The sequence below is a fragment of the Labrus bergylta genome, chromosome 7 (genome assembly GCF_963930695.1).
Source record: "Labrus bergylta chromosome 7, fLabBer1.1, whole genome shotgun sequence".
NCBI lineage: Eukaryota > Metazoa > Chordata > Actinopteri > Labriformes > Labridae > Labrus > Labrus bergylta.
Window position 1 is genome coordinate 25,052,968 of NC_089201.1, and position 23,262 is coordinate 25,076,229.

At 39.7% G+C, this 23,262-nt stretch overlaps 3 protein-coding genes across 5 annotated transcripts; 1 reads left to right on the forward strand and 2 right to left on the reverse strand.

Annotated features, from left to right (window-relative positions):
- Positions 1-1,930: 1,930 nt before the first annotated feature.
- On the forward strand, positions 1,931-6,938 carry best1 (bestrophin 1). The gene is made up of 10 exons (XM_020658770.3): positions 1,931-2,076; positions 2,288-2,575; positions 2,689-2,783; positions 2,922-3,155; positions 3,337-3,491; positions 3,600-3,677; positions 3,926-4,078; positions 5,226-5,306; positions 5,398-5,549; positions 5,640-6,938. Exons 2-10 carry the CDS (start codon positions 2,424-2,426, stop codon positions 6,697-6,699), a joined length of 2,160 nt encoding a protein of 719 aa, XP_020514426.1. The 5' UTR covers positions 1,931-2,076; positions 2,288-2,423; the 3' UTR covers positions 6,700-6,938.
- A 684-nt stretch (positions 6,939-7,622) lies between these two features.
- On the reverse strand, positions 7,623-10,679 carry fth1b (ferritin, heavy polypeptide 1b). 2 transcript variants are annotated; one of them, XM_065957176.1, is made up of 5 exons: positions 10,516-10,679; positions 9,505-9,608; positions 9,270-9,369; positions 8,931-9,056; positions 7,623-8,265 (listed from the first exon to the last, which is right to left on the reverse strand). In XM_065957176.1, exons 2-5 carry the CDS (start codon positions 9,528-9,530, stop codon positions 8,107-8,109), a joined length of 411 nt encoding a protein of 136 aa, XP_065813248.1. In that variant the 5' UTR covers positions 9,531-9,608; positions 10,516-10,679; the 3' UTR covers positions 7,623-8,106. The 2 variants fall into 2 exon arrangements, with proteins under 2 accessions (XP_065813248.1, XP_020515681.2); XM_020660025.3 differs by having other exon boundaries at positions 9,270-9,416; positions 10,516-10,674.
- A 576-nt stretch (positions 10,680-11,255) lies between these two features.
- On the reverse strand, positions 11,256-23,113 carry incenp (inner centromere protein). 2 transcript variants are annotated; one of them, XM_020658338.3, is made up of 21 exons: positions 22,945-23,113; positions 21,843-21,991; positions 21,577-21,687; positions 20,838-21,448; positions 20,686-20,719; positions 20,525-20,585; positions 19,500-19,632; positions 19,372-19,402; positions 19,164-19,251; positions 18,894-19,034; positions 17,709-17,726; positions 16,238-16,347; positions 16,033-16,153; positions 15,829-15,951; positions 14,570-14,733; positions 14,310-14,430; positions 13,585-13,677; positions 12,540-12,569; positions 12,211-12,273; positions 11,950-12,103; positions 11,256-11,795 (listed from the first exon to the last, which is right to left on the reverse strand). In XM_020658338.3, exons 2-21 carry the CDS (start codon positions 21,980-21,982, stop codon positions 11,620-11,622), a joined length of 2,523 nt encoding a protein of 840 aa, XP_020513994.2. In that variant the 5' UTR covers positions 21,983-21,991; positions 22,945-23,113; the 3' UTR covers positions 11,256-11,619. The 2 variants fall into 2 exon arrangements, with proteins under 2 accessions (XP_020513994.2, XP_020514000.2); XM_020658344.3 differs by lacking the exon at positions 17,709-17,726 and having other exon boundaries at positions 22,945-23,112.
- Positions 23,114-23,262: the final 149 nt, after the last annotated feature.

A 23,262-nucleotide genomic window follows, 5' to 3' on the forward strand; every position in this document is an offset into this window, starting at 1 on the left:
TCTTCTGACACTCAAGCAGTGTCTCTTTGCTGTGGAGAACACCTTCAGTAGGTTTCAGGCATTGAATAATAATAAACATAACTTTACTTTTTGCTAATGGTGTTGTTTGTAGCTTTAGGATTATCAGATGTGTTTTTTTAACTTGAAACATCCCTTGTGTTTTTCTGGACGTTGTCTGTTCATTGTCTCTTCAGTTACTGATCAATCAGGCTACAGAAATGATAACCCGAAACACTGAAATATGATGTAATGTCCCGTTTGAGCTCCACATCCTGCTTCTGATGTCAGAGGAAAATGGCCACCGTGTGAACACTTAATAGACTTCTGTTTGCTAGTTTACAACTTGACCACATGGCTGTTACCGTAACATTATCAGGTGTAAAAACATCAACGATCCTCAAAAGACTGTGATCTCGTTACCTTGATTTCTTAAAACAGGAGTCAAACTGTGCATAATGTCCAACAGAACCCCATCTGTGAAGATTTTTGTTGTTGAATACTTCTGCTAAAGGAACGTTATCTTTCTACTCAGGTGGTGTTACCAGTGTGGTGGAATCAAACATTAGAGGATTATGTACCACAGGTAGCCACACGTAATTAAGTATCAGTCAAATAACCTGGCTCTACACCCTAGGAAACAGAATAACCTTTTAACAAATAAAATCCACACATAGGTCGGAATAAGCACATCTTTCATGCTTCAGGTGTTTCGGGTTTTGACACTCACCGTCCAACTACACAGCCTTCCCCCTCTATTTCCCTGTTGGACTTTTGTCTTGGAGCAGACCGTCCCAGGACCTCAGGTGTACCATAAAAGACTGTGGAGGAATAAACCGCTATTCCAGATCTCCCCGCTCTCAGGACTTCATATCCTGGGCTGACTTTTGTTGAAGATGGAGGAGAAGAGGAAATCTGGACAGTGTGAATTCCCTCAAAAGCATCCATGACTCTCATATGGTCATCAGAAAATACTTGGTCCAATGCTTTGAGCGTCTCACAATGATCCTGATGCCCTGTGGATGCATAGAAGAAGTTACACTGCTGTTTAAAATCACATGAAAGCTTAAGAGCTCATTGACAAACCTCAGACTCTTCAAAAAGTTTGAGGACCACCACAATGTTTAAACTACATGAACTTGAATGCTACAGATCTGCAGGAGGTCACACTTTGTCTTTGTTGGCTCTCACACTAAAAGAGTGTCTCTCTTTTTTACAATATCAAGAGTAAAGTATCACACACACACATTTGTGTAGAATAAAGGAAAGAAAACACTGCAGAGAATATACTCACCAAAGTGTTCAAAACCAATCCTCAGCGGTTTCCAGGGCTTCAAAAATGAGTTAAGACTGCTGAAACAATGCTTTGTCAATGTAAAACAGGTTGTCAGCACTTCGCCCTGCTGTAGGTCTTCTGGTTAGCAGGAAGGGTTAATCACTAACACCTTCTGGTCAGTAAGAGCCAAGCTCTACACATTTTTTCCAACAGAGGGGTGTCGCACAGTCTCACCTGATCAAGAGGTATCCCTGAATCAATACTCCATGATCCTCTACAGGGAAAATAACTTTCATGCCCTCTTAAAGACAACAGAAAAATGACAATATAATGAAAGGGTGGGAGCTGTTCAAAGGTAAAAAAAAACTTAAGACTAAATTATGAAGCACATTGTCCGACAAGTTGCTCAAATTGGTTATATAAGAGTCATACTTCCAAAATCCGAACTCAAGACTCAGCACTGGACAAGCTATTTTTGTGCAGTGTTGGTGCACTGCTGTCCTCAGATTTGTTCAGATTAACAGGACCTGCGCTCACAATGCAGCTTTGTTGCAGAAAACAGATTAACACATCAAGTGACCGGAGGTGTAGGACTCTCTTTTTCCTCTCTCTCTCTCTCTCTCTTTTCTTTCCTGCTTTCCTTTTTATCCCACATTCTCCACGTCTCCAGCCACAGCGGCTGAGGCACCACGATTTCTTCCCAGTGTGCGGTAAGCAACCACGAGAAGAGTTGCCTAAACTGAACTTTTGGGAGCCTTACGCATTGTTTTTGGTTTTTGCAGACACTGCGAATATTTCTTCAGGTCAGTTCGTGTTTGTTTTTTTTTTTTTAATGTAAATTGAGAGAACTTGATATTTATCATTTTTTTGTGTTTTCAAGTGTGTTGAAAAAGGAAAATATTTTTGAGTTGTTTATATATGGGATTGTGAATCAGACTAGGTTTGTATCCAACCAAGTCTGAGAGAACATATGTGAAATACCTCACTCTGTTTTGTTTTCCTTTCTCATTGTAGTAATGTGACCACATTGGCTGTATGAGATCCAAGTTGATCGAGGATGTTGAGTTAAGAGGAATCGCAGAGAAAAACACCTCACTGCTTTACTTCATGTCACTTCCCAGTCACCGAACAAGGTGGCCAGCAGGCAGCAATGACAATAACGTACTCTCGCAGGGTTGCTGACGCAGGTCTGGGAACCTTCTTCCACCTGCTTCTGCGGTGGAAGGGTAGCATCTATAAACTTCTCTACAGAGAGCTCGTCATCTTCACTCTTCTGTACTACTTCTTCAGTATTGTTTATAGGTATAGTCATTATGAACTACATCAGTATTTGTTTTAGCTCATCCAGTCTGCAGATATAGCGAAGTATGATTTAGCCACAATTTTAAAGTCGAACTGTATGTTTTCTTCACCAGATTTGTCTTAAATGATGTCCAGAGGAGGCTGTTTGAGAAGCTGTCTTTATACTGTGACCGTTACGCAGAGCTCATCCCTGTGTCCTTTGTGCTGGGTGAGTGTTGGCAATTTCTCAACTTCAAGGTTAATCCAAATAATAGACTTTAATGGCTATAAATCTTCACCTTCATTGAAGATAATATCTATGGAATCCATAAAAAAACAGTTCTTTACTTGTTTGTTTGTTTGACAGGTTTTTATGTAACCTTGGTTGTGTCCCGTTGGTGGGGCCAGTTTGAGAACGTCCCCTGGCCAGACCGGTTGGCGGCATTAGTAGGTGGTCATGTTCAAGGAGCCGATGAGCCCTCCAGACTGACCCGACGAACTCTGATGCGTTACGCAAATCTCTCGGGTGTGCTTATCTACCGCTCTGTCAGCACTGCCGTCTACAAGAGGTTTCCCACCATGGAGCATCTGGTGCAGGCAGGTAAGCTGTTGTCAATAAAACCATCCAAGGTCACACTTGTTAGTGCATCCAAAGCGGCTAGATCTGTTTGCATTTTTTTTTTAAGTCTTAAAGGAAACAGCAAAGAATGGTGTTCCTGGACACAACTGTAGTCTCTTTTTGTCTTTTTGCCTTGCGTCCCTTTCAATACGCCATTTCACAGGTTTGATGACCTCAGAGGAGTTGAAAAACCTAGAGGACTTGCCTTCTCCCCACAACAAGTTCTGGGTTCCCTGCATGTGGTTTGTCAGTTTGGCTCTGAGGGCTAGGACCGAGGGCCGCATCAACAATGACGTGGCACTCACTGCCATTCTCACTGTAGGTCTAAAGGTCTAGAGCCTGAACATCTCTGTCTCTCTGCTGCCATTTAAACTCTAAAGCACTGTTGTAAATTGGTTATGTCTGTCCTTTTTTTTCTCTATTCAGGAGTTGAATAGTTTGCGGGCAAAGTGTATGAAGCTGTACGGCTATGACTGGATCAGCCTGCCTCTTGTCTACACTCAGGTTTGTTGATACAATGTGCTAGAACTAGAGTTGATGCCTTGTTGGTGGAACAAAATTCAGTAGCTTAATTTAGTCATAAATAACTTAAAAACTTTTCTTATGAAAAGAAAAATTGTCATGAAATAAATGCTTAACAAATATGAGGATACCAGTTTGGCTATAAAGAATCTGAGTATGTGTGGTACAACAATAATCATATACTCGTGTTGAAACACTTCCAGACTTGACTTGTCTGTTTGTTTGAGTAGGTGGTGACAGTGGCAGTCTACAGCTTCTTCCTGGCTTGTCTGATTGGTCGCCAGTTCTTGGATCCAGCTCAGGGATACCCTGGTCATGATGTGGACTTCTACCTGCCTGTTTTCACCCTGTTGCAGTTCTTCTTTTATGTTGGCTGGCTGAAGGTAAGGAATTTATGCTGATACTTCCGAGTCACAACCGACAACGACAAACACTTGTTCTTGTGATCTCTCAAGGTTTCTGTGCGGATGCTGTGAACCTGGCTGATTTTGCTGTCTTTGACCACAGGGCTGTGTTTTTCCATATTCCACTCATTTCTCTGGGCCACAAACTCACTACACTGATTATTCCCAGCTTTTGTCGAGCTTTTACTGCTTCAAACACATTTCCTGTTAGCAGCAAACATGGCTCCACCATCAGAAACTAAAAGCTAAAACCGCCCTCTGAATGAGGAAATCTGGGTTTTTAAGGGGTCAATGTAGGAAGGCAGAGAGGAAGTGGAATATGAAGAACAAAGTTCTTCCGTTTATGTATTTAAACACTTAATGTTTATGCACCAGTGTAAAGTCAAAGAAGCAAGGAACACATATTTTTCACAGCTCATTGCTAATCATGATAATAACCCTGGAATCTTGATTAAATCAGTAAAAGCTGTGACTGGTCCTCTGTCTGAACAGCCTGTCCAATCCTCACCAGAGTAATGTGAGCAGTTTCTTGTTTACTTCACTCACAAAATGTAATGGATTTGTCACCATTTTATCACTGAAGTCAGGGAATCTAGAATCGTTAAAACCTGGCACCACTTATTTAAAAGCTGGATGTCAAAACCTTTCTACAGCTAAATGACTAAATTTGAAGTTCTTATTGCTGCTCCCTCTGGCTCCAGCACTATAGCTACATTAATAATTCTCCCCCAATGAGTCTATTTGGCATTTTATCAGACCAATCTTTTGACATCGGTGACTTAAATTATGCAGTCTTGCTTTGCTCAACTGACACAGTAAACCAAAATAGACTCGACTATTAAAATGCTTTTTATTCTGGCATCAGCAAGCAGATCATCCAAAGACTGCAATTAATTAAAAATGCTGCTGCCAGGCTTTTAACGCAAAGAATTTTTTATTGCCCTAACAGTGGTCCCCATAGCTCGACCTGTCACAAAAGATGACCAAGCCTTTGCAGTTTGAGTCCAACAGCTGTATAAATAGAGTTATTATTTTTTATTATTATTATTATTATACTGTGCAAGAAATTGTATTCATTTTTCCATTACCAAGCTACTGTACATCAGTTTTCTGTTCATGGTTTTAGGTGGCTGAGCAGCTCATAAATCCTTTTGGTGAAGATGATGATGACTTTGAAACCAACTGGCTTGTTGATCGCAATCTACAGGTTTGATTTTATTTCTCAACGCTTAGAAAAAGAATCTCATGCAGACAGAGGCGGTGTCGATATACTTCTTTTGGTTTCCGTTGTCTCTCAGGTGTCCTTGTTGTCTGTGGATGACATGTATGACAGTCTTCCGCTGGTGGAGAGGGATATGTACTGGAATGAATCTGAACCTCAGCCTCCATACACAGCTGCCAGCGCTGAACATCGCAAACCCTCCTTTATGGGCTCAGCCCTGGATATCAGGTTCAGTAATGTTTCTTTTTCTTCTTTCAGACAATTCTTATTAGGTGCTTTTGCTAACCATCACACAACCATCTACTTGATCCAAACTAGTGTTCCCAAGGAGGAGATGGAGTTTCAATCCAATCTGGGGCAAATAAAAGAGAATGAGGAAGCCAACTACTCCACTCCGCTGCTTGGAGGGCTGGGTCGTCTTCTCGGTGTACAGTCCCCCAATTTTCCTCGCTCCACCCGGGTCTCTCTGCTGCGCCGCCGCCCTGGAGCTCCGCACAAACGCTTCCCACTGTTTCTGCACCCAGAGTCAGCCCGCCAGCCTTTGAACCAAGAGCGAGATCCAGACTATGCCTTCTCCACCATTCCCTTGTATGAGAGACCTGGTTTCTACAGCTGCCCGCAAACACCCATCCATTGCATCCCCCCTGCAGTGCCTCGCCCTCGACCTGCCCGGCGACCTCAGAATGAGTGGGACCGCAGCTGCACCTCCCTTGCTCATCCAATGGCCAACTCACAGATGCTGCCTCCCGACACCCCGAACCACATCCCTCCACCTCCATCGTCGGCGTTCCCCTGGTTGAGTGAGGATAGCGGGGTTCCAACTGCTCCTACCTTCTCCTTTCCCGACCCCCCACCTGAACTCTGCCCAATATCTAAACTCAGACCCGGGCATGGCCTGCTGTCTCGCCGACCTCCACATCCCCGCCTAACGCTGGACATCCTCCCCTCAGGCGAAAGCCAACCTGGACCTCTGAGTGCTCGGGCAACAGGAAGCGGAGGAGAAAGGGTGTTCTCGTTCACTCCTCCGTCTCGCACAGCAGCAGCAAATCCCAGTAATCCCAACAGCAGCTCTAGCAGCATTAATGCAACAAGCACCAACGGCACTGGCACAACAGGAAGTCTCTGTAACAGTACAAGTCACAGTAATTTTAGTAACCATGGGAACTTTAGTGCCAACACGAGGGCAAGCAACGGGGGCACCAATGGCGGGTTGAGCAATAACATGAACACAGTTTCCACTGCAGCATCATCGCAACAAGAAACCAATCAGCAACACTCGCCCAATGATTCAGGAATCTCATTGGCTGAAGGAGACCTACTCGGTGTTTTGGTGGACGGTGGGGTGAAAAAGGCGGCAGGAGGGAGGGATCAGGACTAAGAGGGTGTGACTGACTGTTTTCGTATCACATGTGGAATTCAAAATATTTCAGCTAAACATGTACCGATCGGTGTTACAATCTGAAATGCATTACAGTTATTTGTAGCACTGTGCACAACTGTAAACACAAAGTTAATCTCTACTTACATGTAAACCCTTACAGAACACTTAACCTACTTGTGATTCAGAAAGCACCATGAGATTTTACAGTCAACTATGAAAGAAAATTAGAAACACTTTCCAGTTTCCTCTGATGTTCAGCGGCAAGGAGGTAGAATTTGTATATTGTATTGAACCATGTTTCTTATTTCCTCTTTAATAAATATTAGCATCATGTTGTTTCATTGGTCTTTTTCTTTTATTTGTGCAATAAAAAATGAAAAATTGAATTACATTTTATAACTATGCAACTGTATTTATACAAGCACACTGCTTAAGCAATTCATCGCAAATTCACTATACACCACTAAAAGAGAATTGAAGAATAATCTTCAGGGGTTCTCCGTCTCATCAGTGTGTTCAGGTAAGTGTCATTTATTGCAGGTTACTGTATTGTCAGCCTACACAGTCATTGTATACCCTGTACTTGTGAAATATGAGCGAGTACGTAATAGCTAATAACACATCTTAAATATATAAAAAACTGAGATTTACTAACTTGAAAAAAAGAAAGAACGGAAAACTCTTTGTATAAAGTAGATCAATTATAACAGCAGCTATCGGTTGTATTATACCCTTTAAATATCTTTAACACAATATTTTTCTGGAATAGTATATGTACTTCATAACGCTGAGTTATTAAAAGTGGGAAAAATGATAAATAAAAGCTTATTATAAAAAGGAGGTATGTTTTAATTTAAAAGGTGTGGAATGCAGTGTCATTAAAATCATACTTAAGGGTTGTAAGATGGAAACTCCTGGTATGAAAAGGGATGTAATGTTGATTTATTATTGTCATTTCTTTATGTATTTATCTACCTACTTTGGATGTATATGTTCACAATACAGATATCAGTTATTGAAAGCACAAGAAATATATCACAAGTTCTCATAATAAGAAATTAGAATAGCAATACCCTGAATTATTACTTTATAATGTCATTGCACATGATTCCAGTAATTGCCAATAAGCAATCACTTTAACTTCATTTAAATAAATAGAAATTGTAGCATTTTGTCTCGTTACTTTAAAACATTATCAGTACAGTATCAGATGATATGAACACATCGTTGGCACCAATTCAATGTTTTCACAAAACACCACGAATCAGGAATGTAATATAAGGTAAGGTCATTGTCTAAAGTGCTATCTGAAACGTGTGCAGTTACTCACAAACACAAAGTAAAGCAGTGGTATCTGTATTATAAGGAGGACATGTCAGAGACAAGATGAATGGTCAGTTTAGTTTAACTTCCCTCCTCAGCCATGGTATGTTTGTCAAAGAGATACTCCGCCATGCCACTCTGGGGGGCTCCCATGTGACGCAGGTTGGATATCCAGTCAGCAAGCTGTTTGATAGATTTGACCTGTTCGCCCAGAAAATGTGATTCTATGAAGTCACACACCTGCACATAAAAAAAAGACAGAATAATCATGTTACTACAGTGTCAGATCATCCAAACGGCATACATTGCATGAAAAGCACACAGAATCCAGCTGCAGTCTGACTCGGTGATGTCTCCAATTCAATTTCAGTGGCAAAGTGTCTGCTCTTCAACCGCCATATTATTATATAGTTTTACAGACTTTTCTTACAGACATTTTTCCTTAGTGTTTTTTGAGCAAAACAATCGTCTGAAGCACATTAAGAAGTGGCAAAGTATGCTTTTACCTCAACTTGAAATTGTTGCTTCAAAATTTCCTTTACATCAATCATTTTACATGATGATAATGCCACTGCCAAAGCACATCTCCTGTCATTAGCATATCTTTTAGTTTGGATTTATTTTTCTGCCACTTGGTTAGCGAGCGTGCTTTGACACATTAAAGCACAGTATCAGTGATCCCAGAGCTTTTCTATTTGTTTAAAACACACTTCAGACGGAATTATTTTTTTAATCGTGGGTAGACGGTCACCTTCAAAGCTTATTTTTAGACTACATTTCAAGATAAATGCATAATAAACACAGGCATCAGAGCACCTGCTAGGATAGCAGAAAACATCCTGGATAGAGACAGAATAATATTCAGGCAGCAGATATGTGTCGTGGCCTTCTACTCTGCTTCTTACGTGAGGGTCGTTGTGTTCTGTCGCTATTTTCTGCAGGTCGAGCAGGGATTGGTTTACACTTTTCTCAAGCTGCAAAGCACACTCCAAGGCCTCCAGGCTGCTGCCCCACTCATCTCTATCAGGTTTCTGCAAATGACATTAATAATGCAGGACAATATAACACCAATGTCATACAGATTTTACAAAAATAACCAACATATGAATCACTGCTTCATAAATTCGCCCTTGCACCCAAACTGACAGACTTGAAGGTATTTAAGTTAGTTAGTACATAGACACAGTGAAGGGAAAATTAATATTCTAAACACTTTAATTAAGTAAAAAAGTACAATTTTATACCCTGATGTCCTGCAGAAAAATCCTGCCTCCTCGCTTGTTCTGCAGACTCATCAGCTTCTCTGCATGCTCCCGTTCTTCTTTAGACTGTGCTTGAAAGAACCTAGAAAAATGTGGTAGGGATTTGTCGTCCCTATCAAAATAGTAAGCCTAAAATAATAAAAAAAACAAAAAACTTTTGTCAAACAGAATGAGCTATGAGCTTTGGGGAGAAAAGATGCACATTGCATTTTCTTACCATAGAGAGATAAACATATGAGGCATAGAGCTCTAGGTTGATCTGTCTGTTAATGGCAGCCTCGCAGTCCTGGTGGAAGTTTTGTCGGATTTGAGAACTCATTTCTGTATAAATTAAGACAGTGAATATTTTAGGGAACACATATGACGTGGATCTGCAGGTAAAAATACAAGGCAGGATTTGGTGGATAAAAGGCTATAAACCCTTATACAGCTTAGACAAAATAAGAGTAGACAACTGCTAATAATCGACCTTGACCAGTAGGCTACTTGAAAATAGCTGATGCAGTTTTGTGTCACTTCATTCTGTTCACATTTATGCAAGGAGTTCTGAAGACAGCAGCTTTATTGGAGCATGCCAGGTTACCATCAAATACATTTCCCCGACGATTATTCTTGTTTCTTTCCATTTTTATTATAGGTAAAATAAAACCTTATTTTTTAAATATAATAAGGAATATAAGGAATATATATATATACATAATAAGGAATATAAGTGCAATAATAAAACCTTATTTTTGAAATATAATAAGGAATATAAATATATAAGGAATACAAGTGCAATAATAAAACCTTATTTTTGCCGACTATATTTGTTCTACTGACACATTGTAGTTGAGGGTTAAAAATCTTTTAACCAAATTTAGAACGATAACTTTTGCATTCAGTGTGCATCAGATTTAAATACAAAAGAAAACAATTACAAATCCGTCCACTTTCCTTACAGTGACATAACGTTAGTTATCTTTATTCAATGAGGGTGGCTGCGATTAAGACAGATAATTTGTGTTTAAGCGATTGGTTGTATTTATGCTGACGATGGCGATCATCAACTAGATTGCTTAAAACAATTTAACGTTGCATTACCAAAGAGCCCTTCTGTTGATATCATGGCTGCGATGCATTGTCAGAAACCAAGTGTCCATCACTTTATCCCAGTTTTGGCTCAATAAGGCTACACGACGGAAGGGGAAGCAAGGATGACACGTATCAAGCTGACATAAAGACCTACCTGAGTTGTCAATGTTGGACTTTCAAAAGACGTTTGCTGATATTAGCGACGACGTATTGCCGAAAAAACGTGAATAGACTTTAGTTGCTGTAAAAGATACAGCACAGATATCTACCTGGAAGCGACGTGAAGCGTAAGGATGTCACTGCCTGACTTTGGCGGTTAAAGGGACAGTACACTTAAAACAGCATGACCTCATTTGGTCGTTCGAGGTCCACGCCTTGCATTTTTTCTTTTTTCACATCACATTATCTTGACCTCACCTAGTTTAAACTTTAAACCTGCTTTTGGGTCCATGTTTAACACGATAGGTGGAGTCTTCAGTTTAGAATAACTTAACAAGCCATTCTAACCACCTAATGCATTTGAGATTTGTTCCTTTCTTTTAAAGGCATCAGTATCTACATTTAGTACAACCAGTGAAGGGAGTATTTAGTACATTTTGGTGTCATGTCGAAAAGCACAAGTGTAAATAAGGCTTCATATGGTAACAAGGTATCATGCATGCAGCCTTGTGTGCTGATACAGCTAAATGGAACTGGACGAATGGTTAAACTCAGACCCTTATCCGGTTCTACTTATCATGCAGGTTACATCTTCTCGTTTGAACTTCAACTTTCATTTTACGAGATCATGGAGTGCTCAATGACCCAGATTAACTACCATCAGAGTTCAAACAACCATTTTCCTTCTGGACAAAAAGTGTAATAAGGCATACCTAAGCTACAAACTACTCAATATTTGGCAGATCCAACCATTTAATGCACTTGAATAAATCCCAAACATGGGAATTCTATCACACACACACAGTCAGTACATACATGATACAAATTAAAATGTTGACTTATCAAACAGGATAGACTTCACATCCCACATACCCATTTTCAAGTACAAGAATGAAGCATTGATCTCTTCACTTGTGTATCACGTAAAACCCATTACATCTTACATTCTAGTAACAACATTCCTAAAATACCCGAAGAAGACAGATTTAACATTGGAAAAAAAACATAAGAAAAGGAAGTGGTTGCTTTATTTAAAACAGACTTAAAAACTAAACATACAAATTTGTACAGCAATGTCATCTGTATCAGTGTACAGACATTATTTGGTTCCAATTGGAGGAGAGTGCCACACAGCAGAGCTGGTGCGTTTATAATACCGCGGCTTGCTCTTGTAAAAGATGTTTTCCAGTTTTGGTGGTTCAATAGCTCCGAAGAAAGAGTCCAAATTCAGAGGGTTGAAGTACTGCTTCATTATTGTTTTCTGCAAGTTTTGACCTGGGAGGAAAAGAATAAAATACTATGCTTTAATTTAAGATCACAAAACATGAGAGTGACATCTTGCTGAGATTCTGAACAACACTAAAGCAGATTTCCTCCAACAGGATCATACTTCATAATAAAAGGATAATAGAAGTAAAATGATATTAACCTTCTGCCCAGGATGGAATAGGTTTCCTCGGGGCAGACTCATCATCAGTAGAGTCGTCACTGTTTTGATCCATTCCGTAATCCTCTGTACTTTTTGACATGGACAAAGGTTTGTTCCCCCCCTTTGGAGTGATGGCGTAGGACTGTGGTGAGTTCTGAAGAGAAAAATAACACATGGTATTAAGACTCGGATTAGAATATCACATTTAAAGACTGAAGCAGTAACATTTTGTTTCTTTTTGATTGCATTAAGTAAATTTACCACAATATCAACCGTCACATTCAGGCCACAGCCCTTTCCTACAGGTGTGGACATTACAGAGCGCTGCAAAGGAAAAAAAAAAAAAGGGTCATTAGTGATTCTGTGAGGAGCTTAGACCTCAAGTGATACTTTCGAGCTGTTTCTCAAGAAGTGTTTCTCTCCTGCATGCACACAAAGATACACATGGTGTACACTATTTAACAATTCAAGGGGTGGACAAAAAAATAAAAAGACGCTTCATACAACAAAAAAAAACAAAACATGTTTACCCATCAAATAAATGACCAAATGTAAAAATAATATTTACAGAATATCTTTTCATTTCTTACCTCAATATCCACAGTGACATTCATGGCAGTCTGCAAAGCAGCGAGGAGGAGAAAGAGAGAGAGGGAGATATTTGGTTCGTCAGTTTATAGCAGTTATCAAGGTCTAAAATGTTCAAACTTACTTCAGAAGTGAGTGTGAATTGAGAGTATAACTTCAGGATATTGTATGTTAATTATGTATTTCTAGTTTCAAGAATGGAGACCCACTCTGAATGTGGGTACAAACATGGATTTTTTTTTAATTTGCAGAAAGTCTCCATTTAGAAGGGTACATTTTTCATATTAAATATATGACAGAAAATGTAATAATAAAAAAAAAAGCTGTCTTTGATACTTGAACCACTACATCACATAGGAGGTGATTGTACCTCTGTTTGTAGATTCAATGGCTTTGCAATAAACTCTAATTAGCTTATGCTTAGAAGCAACCAGTACTGAGTTTGTAAACTTGGCTCCACATTTAGAAGCTGCAACAAGTGATGTAGAGTGTATTCATCAATACTTGCTTATTAGACAAAGAACATTTTGATTCTAATAATTGGAACTTTTGAATTTTTATTATTTGGGCGATTATTTGGACTTTAATATAGCATAGTATTTCAACGCTTTGATATTGCTACTTTTTTTCCAAATAAGATGACTGAGTTCTTGAAGGCCTGACCAAGCAAATACAGTGAGGGTCAGCAAAAGGCAGTCGTTGCAAAATGGTCATTAATTTACAGTATGTTTTGTTCTGATAGAGGCACCTGACAACAGCGCTCAACCTCATTTTTTCCCCTCACTAATATTTATTTCTACCAGCATTTGGCATTGGCTAACTTTGGACACTGAAGATTATATTTATTTATAATATACAGAGAAGAGTAATTTTATAGGGATTAATTCAAAATGTGTTGAAGAGCAAATCTGGATTATAAAACTACAAAAACACTTTATTTGCATTGCTTGATGAGGTTAAATTGAGAATTATTAAACTTTGGATCAACTCTCACTTGTCTGCAACCGTGAATGTGTACTTGAGCAGAGTCTCCATCTTATAGTTTACCTTGGACTCAGCAGCCTGTTTGGCAGCAGCTTCTCTCTGCCTCGCAGCTTCTCTCGCAGCATTCTCCTCAGCTACTTTTCTCAGCTGCTCCTCCTAATGGAACAAAGACGCATGAACAACAGAACAGCCAAGATAACCAACCCAAAGCTGTCATAAAAGTCTGAAGACAAACATTGGAATATTGGTGGGCCATGTGTCCACAGAGTTGTGTTGTTAACATGGTGATCAAAGGTAGGCTGGGCCCGACTCATTATGCTATCTGTATAATCAGATTTTGCTGTTCAATACGAACCTTGGACTATTTGTTCCCTGTTTCATTAAAGCAGACTAGAAGAGTGTCTGAGAAACCATGAGCTGAATCTTGAAACTGCTTTAGTCAGTGCTCTTAGTGGTTTTTGTACTAGGTGTTGGGTTTTTGAAGAGGTTTAGTCATCTGGGAATAAATCAGCTCAATGTCAAAATCTCACATCAATGATGATACTGCAAGGACAATCCTCCTCATATTCAATATCTACCAAAGAGGAATGCTGGAGACATTTAATGAGAAACCACTTGATTCAGTGTTTTGCTGTTATTTTGGAGAACTGAAGACTTCAGTGGGTGATTCTGCTCTCCTTGAAGATCTCTTATCTGACTATTGGAAGCACAATTTTCAAACTTAATAGCCTGACATGATGTGGCTTCTTAAATTGCAGGGATTCAAATGTTGATTCGTGATTTCCTACCAGTTTTCTCTTCTCCTCCAGCGCCTTTCTCTTCTCCTCCAGTTCTCTCCTCTCTTTCTCTCTTGCAGCTCTCTCCAGTTCTCGATGCAGAGCTAGAGCTTTTTCTTTTTCCACCCGCTCCCTGAAAAAAAAGTCATCAAGTCAGTAAAATAAGCACCAAAGGAAGTTCAACCCCCTTTATTGTCTTCATGTCTAAAACATGGTGAAAATGTAAACATCTATTGGTGATTAGTGTTTTTTAAAAGGTCCTTATCACTGACCTTTCAGCAGCAGCTTGTCGCTCTCTCTCCAGCTCTCTCTCCCTCTCGCGCTCCTGCTCTCTCTTCAGCTCCAATGCTCTGCGAGCTTCAGCCAGCTTACGAGCTTGCTGTTCCTCCTCTGCCTTCTTCTTGGCAAGTAACTCCTGCTGCCGCTTTTCTTCTTCCTTAAGTTTTTTAAAGAAAACACACAACTGAATAAGAGCCTGATTGGAAAAGACAATAACTTTTTACAATTGTTATTTTTCTCAAATGAAAACTGGTACTCATACTTACCCAAGCATAAAGTACATACGCATAACCATAATCAAATTAACTGCATTACATAATCATGCTCTTTTTCAACATTTTGTTGTTATGGAATCTTCACCAAAAGAGCATCGTATGGTGTATTTATTTACAGTAACAAACTTTATCATGCACACAGCTCAATGAGAGAGGTCGTGGGGCCTCTGACAGAAGTTACATGGTGAAACAAGAAAGTAAACAAATGAGGCAAAGCCCAGATTAAATATTCAAAGAGCACAATAATAAAAGAATAAAAATTCAGAAATGATTGCCACGGCTCAGACCACTTGGACATCTTAGTTGTAGGGATGTGCATGTTTAGTTGTCTAAACAGTAAAATGTCATCACTAGAATTACTAGTAAGTTAAATTATTAATATTTTCACATGTTGGCCCTTGATGCCGGCTGAATGTTGTGCTCAAACGGCAAAGCAGCCGCACGCCATTAGCTGTGGGCATGGACACATCTGATGTCACTCTGGTCGTAAACAAGAACAGTGAACAAATGTGGTCTTAGGAACAGTGCAGTCTGGTAGTATTTGGATCTAGAAAAATTAAGTCTTAATGCACAGTATGTAGGGTTAGTCAGGTTACACTGACATATTGACCGCAGCAACCCTAACCACATTTAGCACAGGCACAACCTGCTAACCTGCCGTCAGCATGTTACCCTTTCCACTGAATCATATGCAAATATGCGCCTGCCTGTCATCAGCCCTTTTCATTTCACCTTAAGACATTCATATTGATTTTGCAACAGCGTAAGATTGATGTCCCGGTCTTCGGATTCAGTGTGTTACGGCGCTGCGGGTGAGCACAGCACAGAGGTAGCTCCACATACACACACACACCTCTCCCTATTACGCCTCTAGTACTGTTCGGTTTCAAAACACCGAAAGATATACTTGATGAAAGCCAAAATGTGCACCTCGCTACAGTGATGAAGACGTAAATAACAAAAGAGCGTTGTCTCACTGCTTGCTGAAGTTTCTTTTTTCTAGCCTCCTCTTCCAACTTCTTCTTCTGCTGCTGCTGCTGCTCCACCTCCTCCTGACGTTTAACGGCCACCTTCTTCTTCGCCTTCTCCTCTGCGTGACGCTGCATGAAAAGTCAAAGCTTAGACAAATTCAACAATTTGTTTTCCAACAAAGATTCAGAGACACCAGGTTTGTGATTTACCTTGTCATTTTTCTCATCAATGTTGGCCATTTTCTGCTCAATCTTCTTTTTCTTTTCTTCTTCCCTCTGTTCCTCCTTCACTTTGGCCTCAAACACTCTTCTTAGCCTCTCATCCCTCTTCCTAGAAGATAATTTCAAACAGTTGTAAAAAAGGAATCTTCTGAGACAGTCCTCTAGGAGTGACAGAAGAGGTTTGAGATTGAACCTTTTAAGTTCGTCCTGTTTCCTTTTCTTCTCCTCCTCCATTTTCTTCATTCTCTCCTCCTCTTGCTCCTGTTTTTTCTTCAGCGCTTCAAGCTTGTGGCGCTCCTTTGTCTGAGGAAAGAGAACATTAATTGACTATGGAAACATTTTGTTTTTAACATACTGACAAGGTGGTAAAAGTGAAAATCAGAAGTAGCAGGTGGAGTGCATTCATGTTGAAACAGATCATCTTATCATTGAAGACGGGATGAAGCAAAAATCCACCCTTCAAAACTTTAGTCAGAGTAAAACTCTGAAGTGTCAGCACAAGCTTGATGGGAAATCCAATGACCTTTTGTATCCAAACAGCCAAACTACAATTTCAAGACAGTTTGAAGGCAAAAAGTCAAACATCTTAAAAACAGAACTTAAATATTAAATTTAAAAAACCTACTGCTGATTTTGGAGTAAATTAATCAAACTTTAATGATTGTTTTAACAGTAGGGATACTTTTAAATGATTGATTTCTGACTACATTGTTTTACTGTGTTGTTGTTTTTACTTATTTCTGTTCTTTTTAGACTGCATGTTTGAATGGACAGTTCTATATAAATAAAGTTAAGATGAATTACTACAGAGAAAACCAGCTAATACGCAAAATACCAAACAGAATAGCCCAATGTCATTGCTAATCAGAAAGAGTTGCTTTTAAATTTGACCCAAATTTTTTTTTTAAAAAGGAGGAAATGACAGGGGCTCTAGTGATAAGTAGTTTCTGTATGATCACATAAGACTTGGATTTAAACGCATTTGTGCCCAACTATGTGTAACAAATGTGTGTTTCTTATCCATGCACGTGTATATGATGAAACCACGAGGTTCACTGGGCCTGCTGGAAGACCGCGGAACAACGTGTGGTTATATTAGACTTGGTGTTCCCCTTTTACAAAAGGTAATTATAATCGAGCAGTTCAAATGAACAAACTAAAAAGCACCAGTGTTGGTTAAGATGGATTTTTACTTCAATCTTAACTGCAGATGGAATTATGAAACAAACTTAACAGTGAGGTTATCAAAGCCATGTTCAGTGATTTGAAGAGTTGTTAGACATAAAACTGCAAAGAACGAGCATTGGGTTGCAAGACACCAACATCTAACAAGTGTAGTAGAAATAAAGGAGCCCCTTTCACCAATAGTCAGTTATTGTAATAAGATTTAAGTTATATTACAATGATCTGTTTCCTTAATAAAGGGGGGGGTAGCTCCAACTCTAACCACTCATTCCCTTTGAATCATATCATGGAGGTTAACTGCTTCTATGGGTTTTCCTTTAAACCGTGAGAGCAGTTAGTTCTGATATTTTTGAAATACCTGAACATCAATATCAAAATGTTCAAGTGTGAAAGAGGCTTTTCATTTGTGGTGAACAATGGAATATTAGACACCAACAAAAGCCCACAAACATCACCAGGTGCTTTAACATTACACTCACCACTGTACCAAAACTCATCTGGAGAGGGGACAAAAAACAAAACATCTATATGACAGGGCTGCATGATCGAGCCACAATATGTTTACGATTCAATAAACAATTCTAAAGAACTACCAGTTAATCCAATTGAATGTTATCCTTTTTGCATATTTGTTTTGTTGTTATTGCTGAAAAATATTCTGATTAGAAGCATTAATATGATATTGAAATTAGAACAATTTCAAGGGAGAGTTATGCATATTCAGTTCCATTTCTTTTTTTAATCCCTGGGACAACATATAGCCGGTCTGTTTTTGGAATTGGGCATAAACTGTATGAAAGTGGTAGTTTAAAATAAAGGAGGAAGCCACTATTGAGTCATTGGTTTGTGAAACCTTGAATTCAGCATTTTTTTGTCCACACCATCTTGTTGTCTTTTTCTGAACCAAAGGGATCATAATTGTAAGACAGACTGAGTGAGAGTACACACTGCTAGGTTGCTAGCCTTATTGAGTCTGCTGCAGTGGTAGTTACTTGTCAAAAAAAGAGCATTCAAGAAACTTGAATTAAGCAACTGAGACCATACAATTATTACAACAACGTTAAGAAACAACCCTACATTCCCAGTAAGAAAGTGTCAACGTGTTTACCCCTGGTATCTACATATGGTCTGAATGACAGGATCACAATAAATCATAAGTCTGTGATAACGTAGTTTAGGCGGGATGCGGGTTGTGAATGGACAACTTTGGGAAGTCCTGAATTTCTGGAAGGGAGACTGCAATTAATGTTTTCAATATGGGAAAGAAGGAAAGTTAAAAAAGTCAATTGAGACTTGATTGACAAGCATTTTATTATAATGCAAGCAGTGAGGACACAGCTGTTTGGTCTGTTCCTCTCTGTTAACTGAGTCTCCAGTCGGTAGTATAGCTCATACGCTCTATAATAAACCTCTTAACTGTAGAGGAACACCAGGCTTCATAATCACTTCATTCCGTAATCAACCCCTCCCTGCCTCTCTTTCTCTCTCGCTCGTCCATGTGAGGTTTTTATGATATTAGATTTAACTTAAAACTTATAAACATCAACCAGGCTTAATGTCAATTTGTATAAAGAGCAGGATAGTGAGATCCAATCACAGTAGGAATCAGGTACAGAGTCTGTCTGCATGATGTTTCTATAACCTGAGTTAAGAGTATAACTTACCTTAAAATCAGTCTTTATAGGAGTGGTGTGTTTGATGAAGGATTTGATAACATTGGACCGTCCGAGGGAATTGGGAGTCATCATCAGCATCTGATTTTTGTGTACAGTTTGGAGGAAGGACCTCATGTTGGGTTTGATTGCCTGTGTATTAACAACAACAAAAGAAGCAGTTGCAAATGTTATTATTTAATTAAGAAATCCCTTCATTATTATTTATAATTACATCTCTGTATTTTGTTCTAAACCTCAACGAGAGTTCAGGAATCTTACGCTTTGACTCTTTTTGGGAGGAGAGAACCTCTTTGTGGGACTTTCCTCTACAGTATCTGGTGCTTTGCGTTTGGTACTCAGCCGTGACCTGCACACACACGCATAGAAATAAGAGCTCAAGTCCCAACACATTGATATGACCTTTAATACGACGACATCTGTATTGCAGGAGAACACAAAAACAGACGCACACAAAAATAGCACTTACCTACGACCCAACTTGGAAAGCAGTTGCTTCTCTGTAACAAAAACACATGTATAAGCACACACAAAATGCACCATGGAACAAACTCAAAGGAACAAAAAATCAATCAATACAATGGAACGTTGCCATACCCGCTTTCCTGGTGGGAGTGCTCACTGTCAGCTCAGCAGTATACAATGGTGGAGGCGCCAGTGTGGGAGAGTTGGCAGCCACCGATCGAGTGACGCGTCCAAAAGATGGTTGCACACGCTGTTCAATCTGGATCTACAGATTTGTTTGATACACATGTTGAAGAAAAAAAAACAGTTAATAAGTCAACAAACTTTATTTTTTAGGGAGGCTGTTAACAGGTAAGGGATGTGATTGGCAAACAACCAGAAAGCAGGAACACCTCCAACACAACAAACACCACAGACGCACAAAAGTGGACAAACTTCACATTAAATAGTTGGCCCCATCAGGTTAGGTGCTATTGTTTTATAGCACCTAACATATACTTCACTGCATTCTGGTCCGCTTTTCTGCACCAGTTTGAACCTTTTCTGAACTATTCAATAATTACAATGGAGCCTTTATCTGGAGCCGTTTCAAATCAAGAAAACATGAATTACTTTGATAAATGTGTGGATTCTAATAGTCCCTGTGTTACCGCATTGTTTAGCCCTGCAGAATATCTAAACCTGAAGCTGTATGCAATTAGCCTATGACTAGTTCATGTGAAGTTGTATATGAACTTTATTTTTTACTTCAGCACTTCTAAGAATAGCAGATACTAAATGTAAAGAAATGCAGACAACGTAAGCTGCATAGAACATCTCAAAGAACACAACCTCTGTGTACATCACGAGTACGAGTGCTCACAACAGGTGAGCCTGTCATGTTGAAGGCTTTACATAAATGATGCTGCAAAGTTAATAGACTACAGATACTGACACAAATCCAAAACAACATGGGCATAAGAAGGTTCATAATTAACATGGGACATTGAACCTCAATCTTTGCATCTAAATAGGAGCGAAACATGAAAGCCTCTCTCTCTCTGTGTGGTTACCTGGAAATCATAAAGATACTACTTGCAACAGTAACACGAGAAGAAGAGGATTCTTCAAGATGAATCGCATCCTTGAGATATATATATATAGACATAAATTCATACCTCTGGAGATGCAGATGTTTCCTCACTATTCTCTGAGTCAGCTGTTGAAGCTTCTATCACCCTAGAGCAGAGAATAAACCAATGTGAATATAAAACAGATCAATACATTGTACATTTAGCTAACATTAAAACATCAACACATTCATCAAAATGTTACTTACGCCTCTCTGTCCACCTCATCCATGCTAGATTCCTCTACAAACAGAAAAAGAAGCCCCATGTAGTGAGAAGACGGCCATAATCAGAGTGCGGAAAACTTGCGGAAAATATATTTTTAAGCTATTGGTCATCTTCGAATGGAAACATTTCTCACCATCAACGTTGCTGCTGCATGTAGAGTTCTCCAAGTGAGCCGCCGCCTTCTTGAGCATGGAACGGCGTGAGGCGCGGCGAACAGACTCCTGAGTCATACTGTGTCGCAGACCAGCTAGAGAGTGACGTAGCTTTAGGGAGCACCGTACAGAGCTCCGGCGCGAGCTTCGAGCCGCTCCAGCGATTGTGATCTTTGCAGCAGCTCGGCCAGGAGAAGGCTCCTGCCCTTTAGCTTTCTCAGCAGAGAGGCGATCTGCCACGGAGATTCCAACAGCGAGCTCTGGTAGGGGAATTTCAGGAGGAGACGGGACAGTGCTACATATGTCTTCCTGCTCTACTCCTACAGTGTATGACGTGTTTATGTCATCCGTCTCAACATCCTCTACCAGCTCAGGCTTCTTGTTCTCCGTCTCCCCGGTTTTACAGCTGACAGGAGATACCTGGCCCACATCCTCTGCCACCTCAGACTGTGCTTGCTTGTTTTTGCGGGTGGTGCGTTTCGGCTGTGTGGTTTCAGAAGTGGAGGCTTCAGGAATGGCCTGTTCTTCGGTAATGAAGTTCAGTGATTTGACAGAGGAGCGACGAAGGTTACTGCGCTTCCCCTTTGAAAACCTAGAGGGGAAAAAAATAACAAGGGTTTAAAAAGAAGCAAGAATGTTTTAAACTGTTAAGGAAAGGAGAGCTGTTGGTTCAGACATCGCTTAAAACAGAATTGAAAGCAAAAAAAAAACAAAAAAAACCTTCGCTTGGTTGGATTATCTTCCTGACGCCCCAAAGATACACGCTTCCTGCGACTGTTCTTCTTCTGTGATGGTGTTTTTGGCATTAATTCCGGTTCAGCATTAAAATCTCTGAAGTTATAAAAAAAAAAAAAGAAGGAATTTCTTCATCAGCAAAATGATATTCACACATTTCAAGAAAAGAGCAGGAAACAGCACATTTGTTTATTTAAACATTGTTGTTTTTTTGTACTTTGTTCTTTATTGCTCAGCTTATTTAAGCTCACCTTGAAAACATCCGGTTGGCTTCTTGTTGGATCTCCTTAAGCCACACCATGTCAATATTTTCAATGTCACTGATGAATTCCTTGGTTTTGCCATCGAACATTAGCATGAGGGATCGCACAGATGACTGCACGGAGTTCATGTTGACGGCCTGAGGGAGGAAAACATATACTTGTGAAAATAAATGAAAAACATTACTTTAGAGCAGGGGTGGGCCACATGCGGCCCCCCCATCAACCCTGAACGTGGCCCTCAGCTCAATGTCAACATATCAATTAATTGGAAACATGAAGAAAACATGACAAAATCTGCCATGAAATAGTGAAAACCAGAAATATGTCCATAATAACATTTGATCACTGGTATATGTTGAGTTAAATTTGAGACATTATTGACTGTAATCGTTTTTGCATCCTACAATTTGGCCCCCTGGTAGTGAGAATTAAATCAATGTGGCTCCTTGCTGTGAACAAAGTTGCCCATCCCTGCTTTAGAGGCTAAACTACTTTTTTTTTTATACGTCTGGTTTATTTCTTTCAGTGTATTTGTGCACACAATAATCAAACCCCTTAGCAATGCAATATAGTTGTATCCTGCTTTTCTGTGTAAATGCATCAATACAAACCTTGACAAATGAGGGAAAATGTTTATAGAATGAGCAAACTGTGAGGCTCTCTTTAATTCTGGGTTATAAACTGAGACAGAGACCGGAAGTTAGTCCCTCTCCTGTAAAGTAGACGACACTGTTACACATAATCTCACATTGTCTTTTCTCTTCATTGACCTTGACATGCTGCATAAATGCGAATATTATCAATACTTGTAGATTGACTGTCTTTTAACATCTCTCCGGAAAAAAAAAAAGCTACCATCATAATTGTAAGTAAATAACCAAGAGTTCATTTTAAAAAAAGGTAATTCTGGGTGCATGTATTTAATATTGTAAAGAACGTGTTTCTATGTTACCCTATTTGACGATGTAATGTTTAAAGGACGGATTAATACGGACATTATAGGAGCTTTTTGTCAACAATCTGGTTGTCAATAACATCAAATTATCTTTCCACCACCAGTCAGTGTAGCGTAATAAAGGATATACGTTACCTGTGTTGTCAGAGTTTCTGAATACAAAATCCGATGCTCGACGCTCCGCTTATATTCAAAAGCTAAATTAATCGCATACTGACGTGGAAAATGTTGTTAAAATGAAGGACTTTCTTCGCTCTCCGTCGAAGCTCCTGTGTTTAAAAATCTTCCCCGGACAGAAACCGCAAAACGTCCCCCCGCTGAAACCGTTAGGCTTTTCAAAACTTCAACGGCCAATCCCAACGCGTTAGCGCCGTGACGTCGAGGAAAAGCTGTTCGATGTGTGGTTCGTTGGTGTGCGGAAGGGGGGCGGGGCCAACCGTTCGGTTCAGATTT

Coding starts and splice junctions, on each gene's coding strand:
- best1 (XM_020658770.3), top strand. CDS start 2,424: ATGACAATAACGTACTCTCGCAGGGTTGCTGACGCAGGTCTGGGAACC. Junction 2,784..2,921: donor CCCTGTGTCCTTTGTGCTGG/GTGAGTGTTGGC, acceptor TTTGTTTGACAG/GTTTTTATGTAACCTTGGTT. Junction 5,550..5,639: donor GGCTCAGCCCTGGATATCAG/GTTCAGTAATGT, acceptor GATCCAAACTAG/TGTTCCCAAGGAGGAGATGG.
- fth1b (XM_020660025.3), bottom strand. CDS start 9,606: ATGAGTTCTCAAATCCGACAAAACTTCCACCAGGACTGCGAGGCTGCC. Junction 9,057..9,269: donor TTTTTCTGCAGGACATCAGG/GTATAAAATTGT, acceptor TGTCATTTGCAG/AAACCTGATAGAGATGAGTG. Junction 8,266..8,930: donor CAGAACACAACGACCCTCAC/GTAAGAAGCAGA, acceptor TTTTATGTGCAG/GTGTGTGACTTCATAGAATC.
- incenp (XM_020658338.3), bottom strand. CDS start 21,982: ATGAACTCCGTGCAGTCATCTGTGCGATCCCTCATGCTAATGTTCGAT. Junction 19,403..19,499: donor CACTCCCACCAGGAAAGCGG/GTATGGCAACGT, acceptor TTTTTGTTACAG/AGAAGCAACTGCTTTCCAAG. Junction 12,104..12,210: donor ATGTGACGGTTGATATTGTG/GTAAATTTACTT, acceptor TTTTCTCTTCAG/AACTCACCACAGTCCTACGC.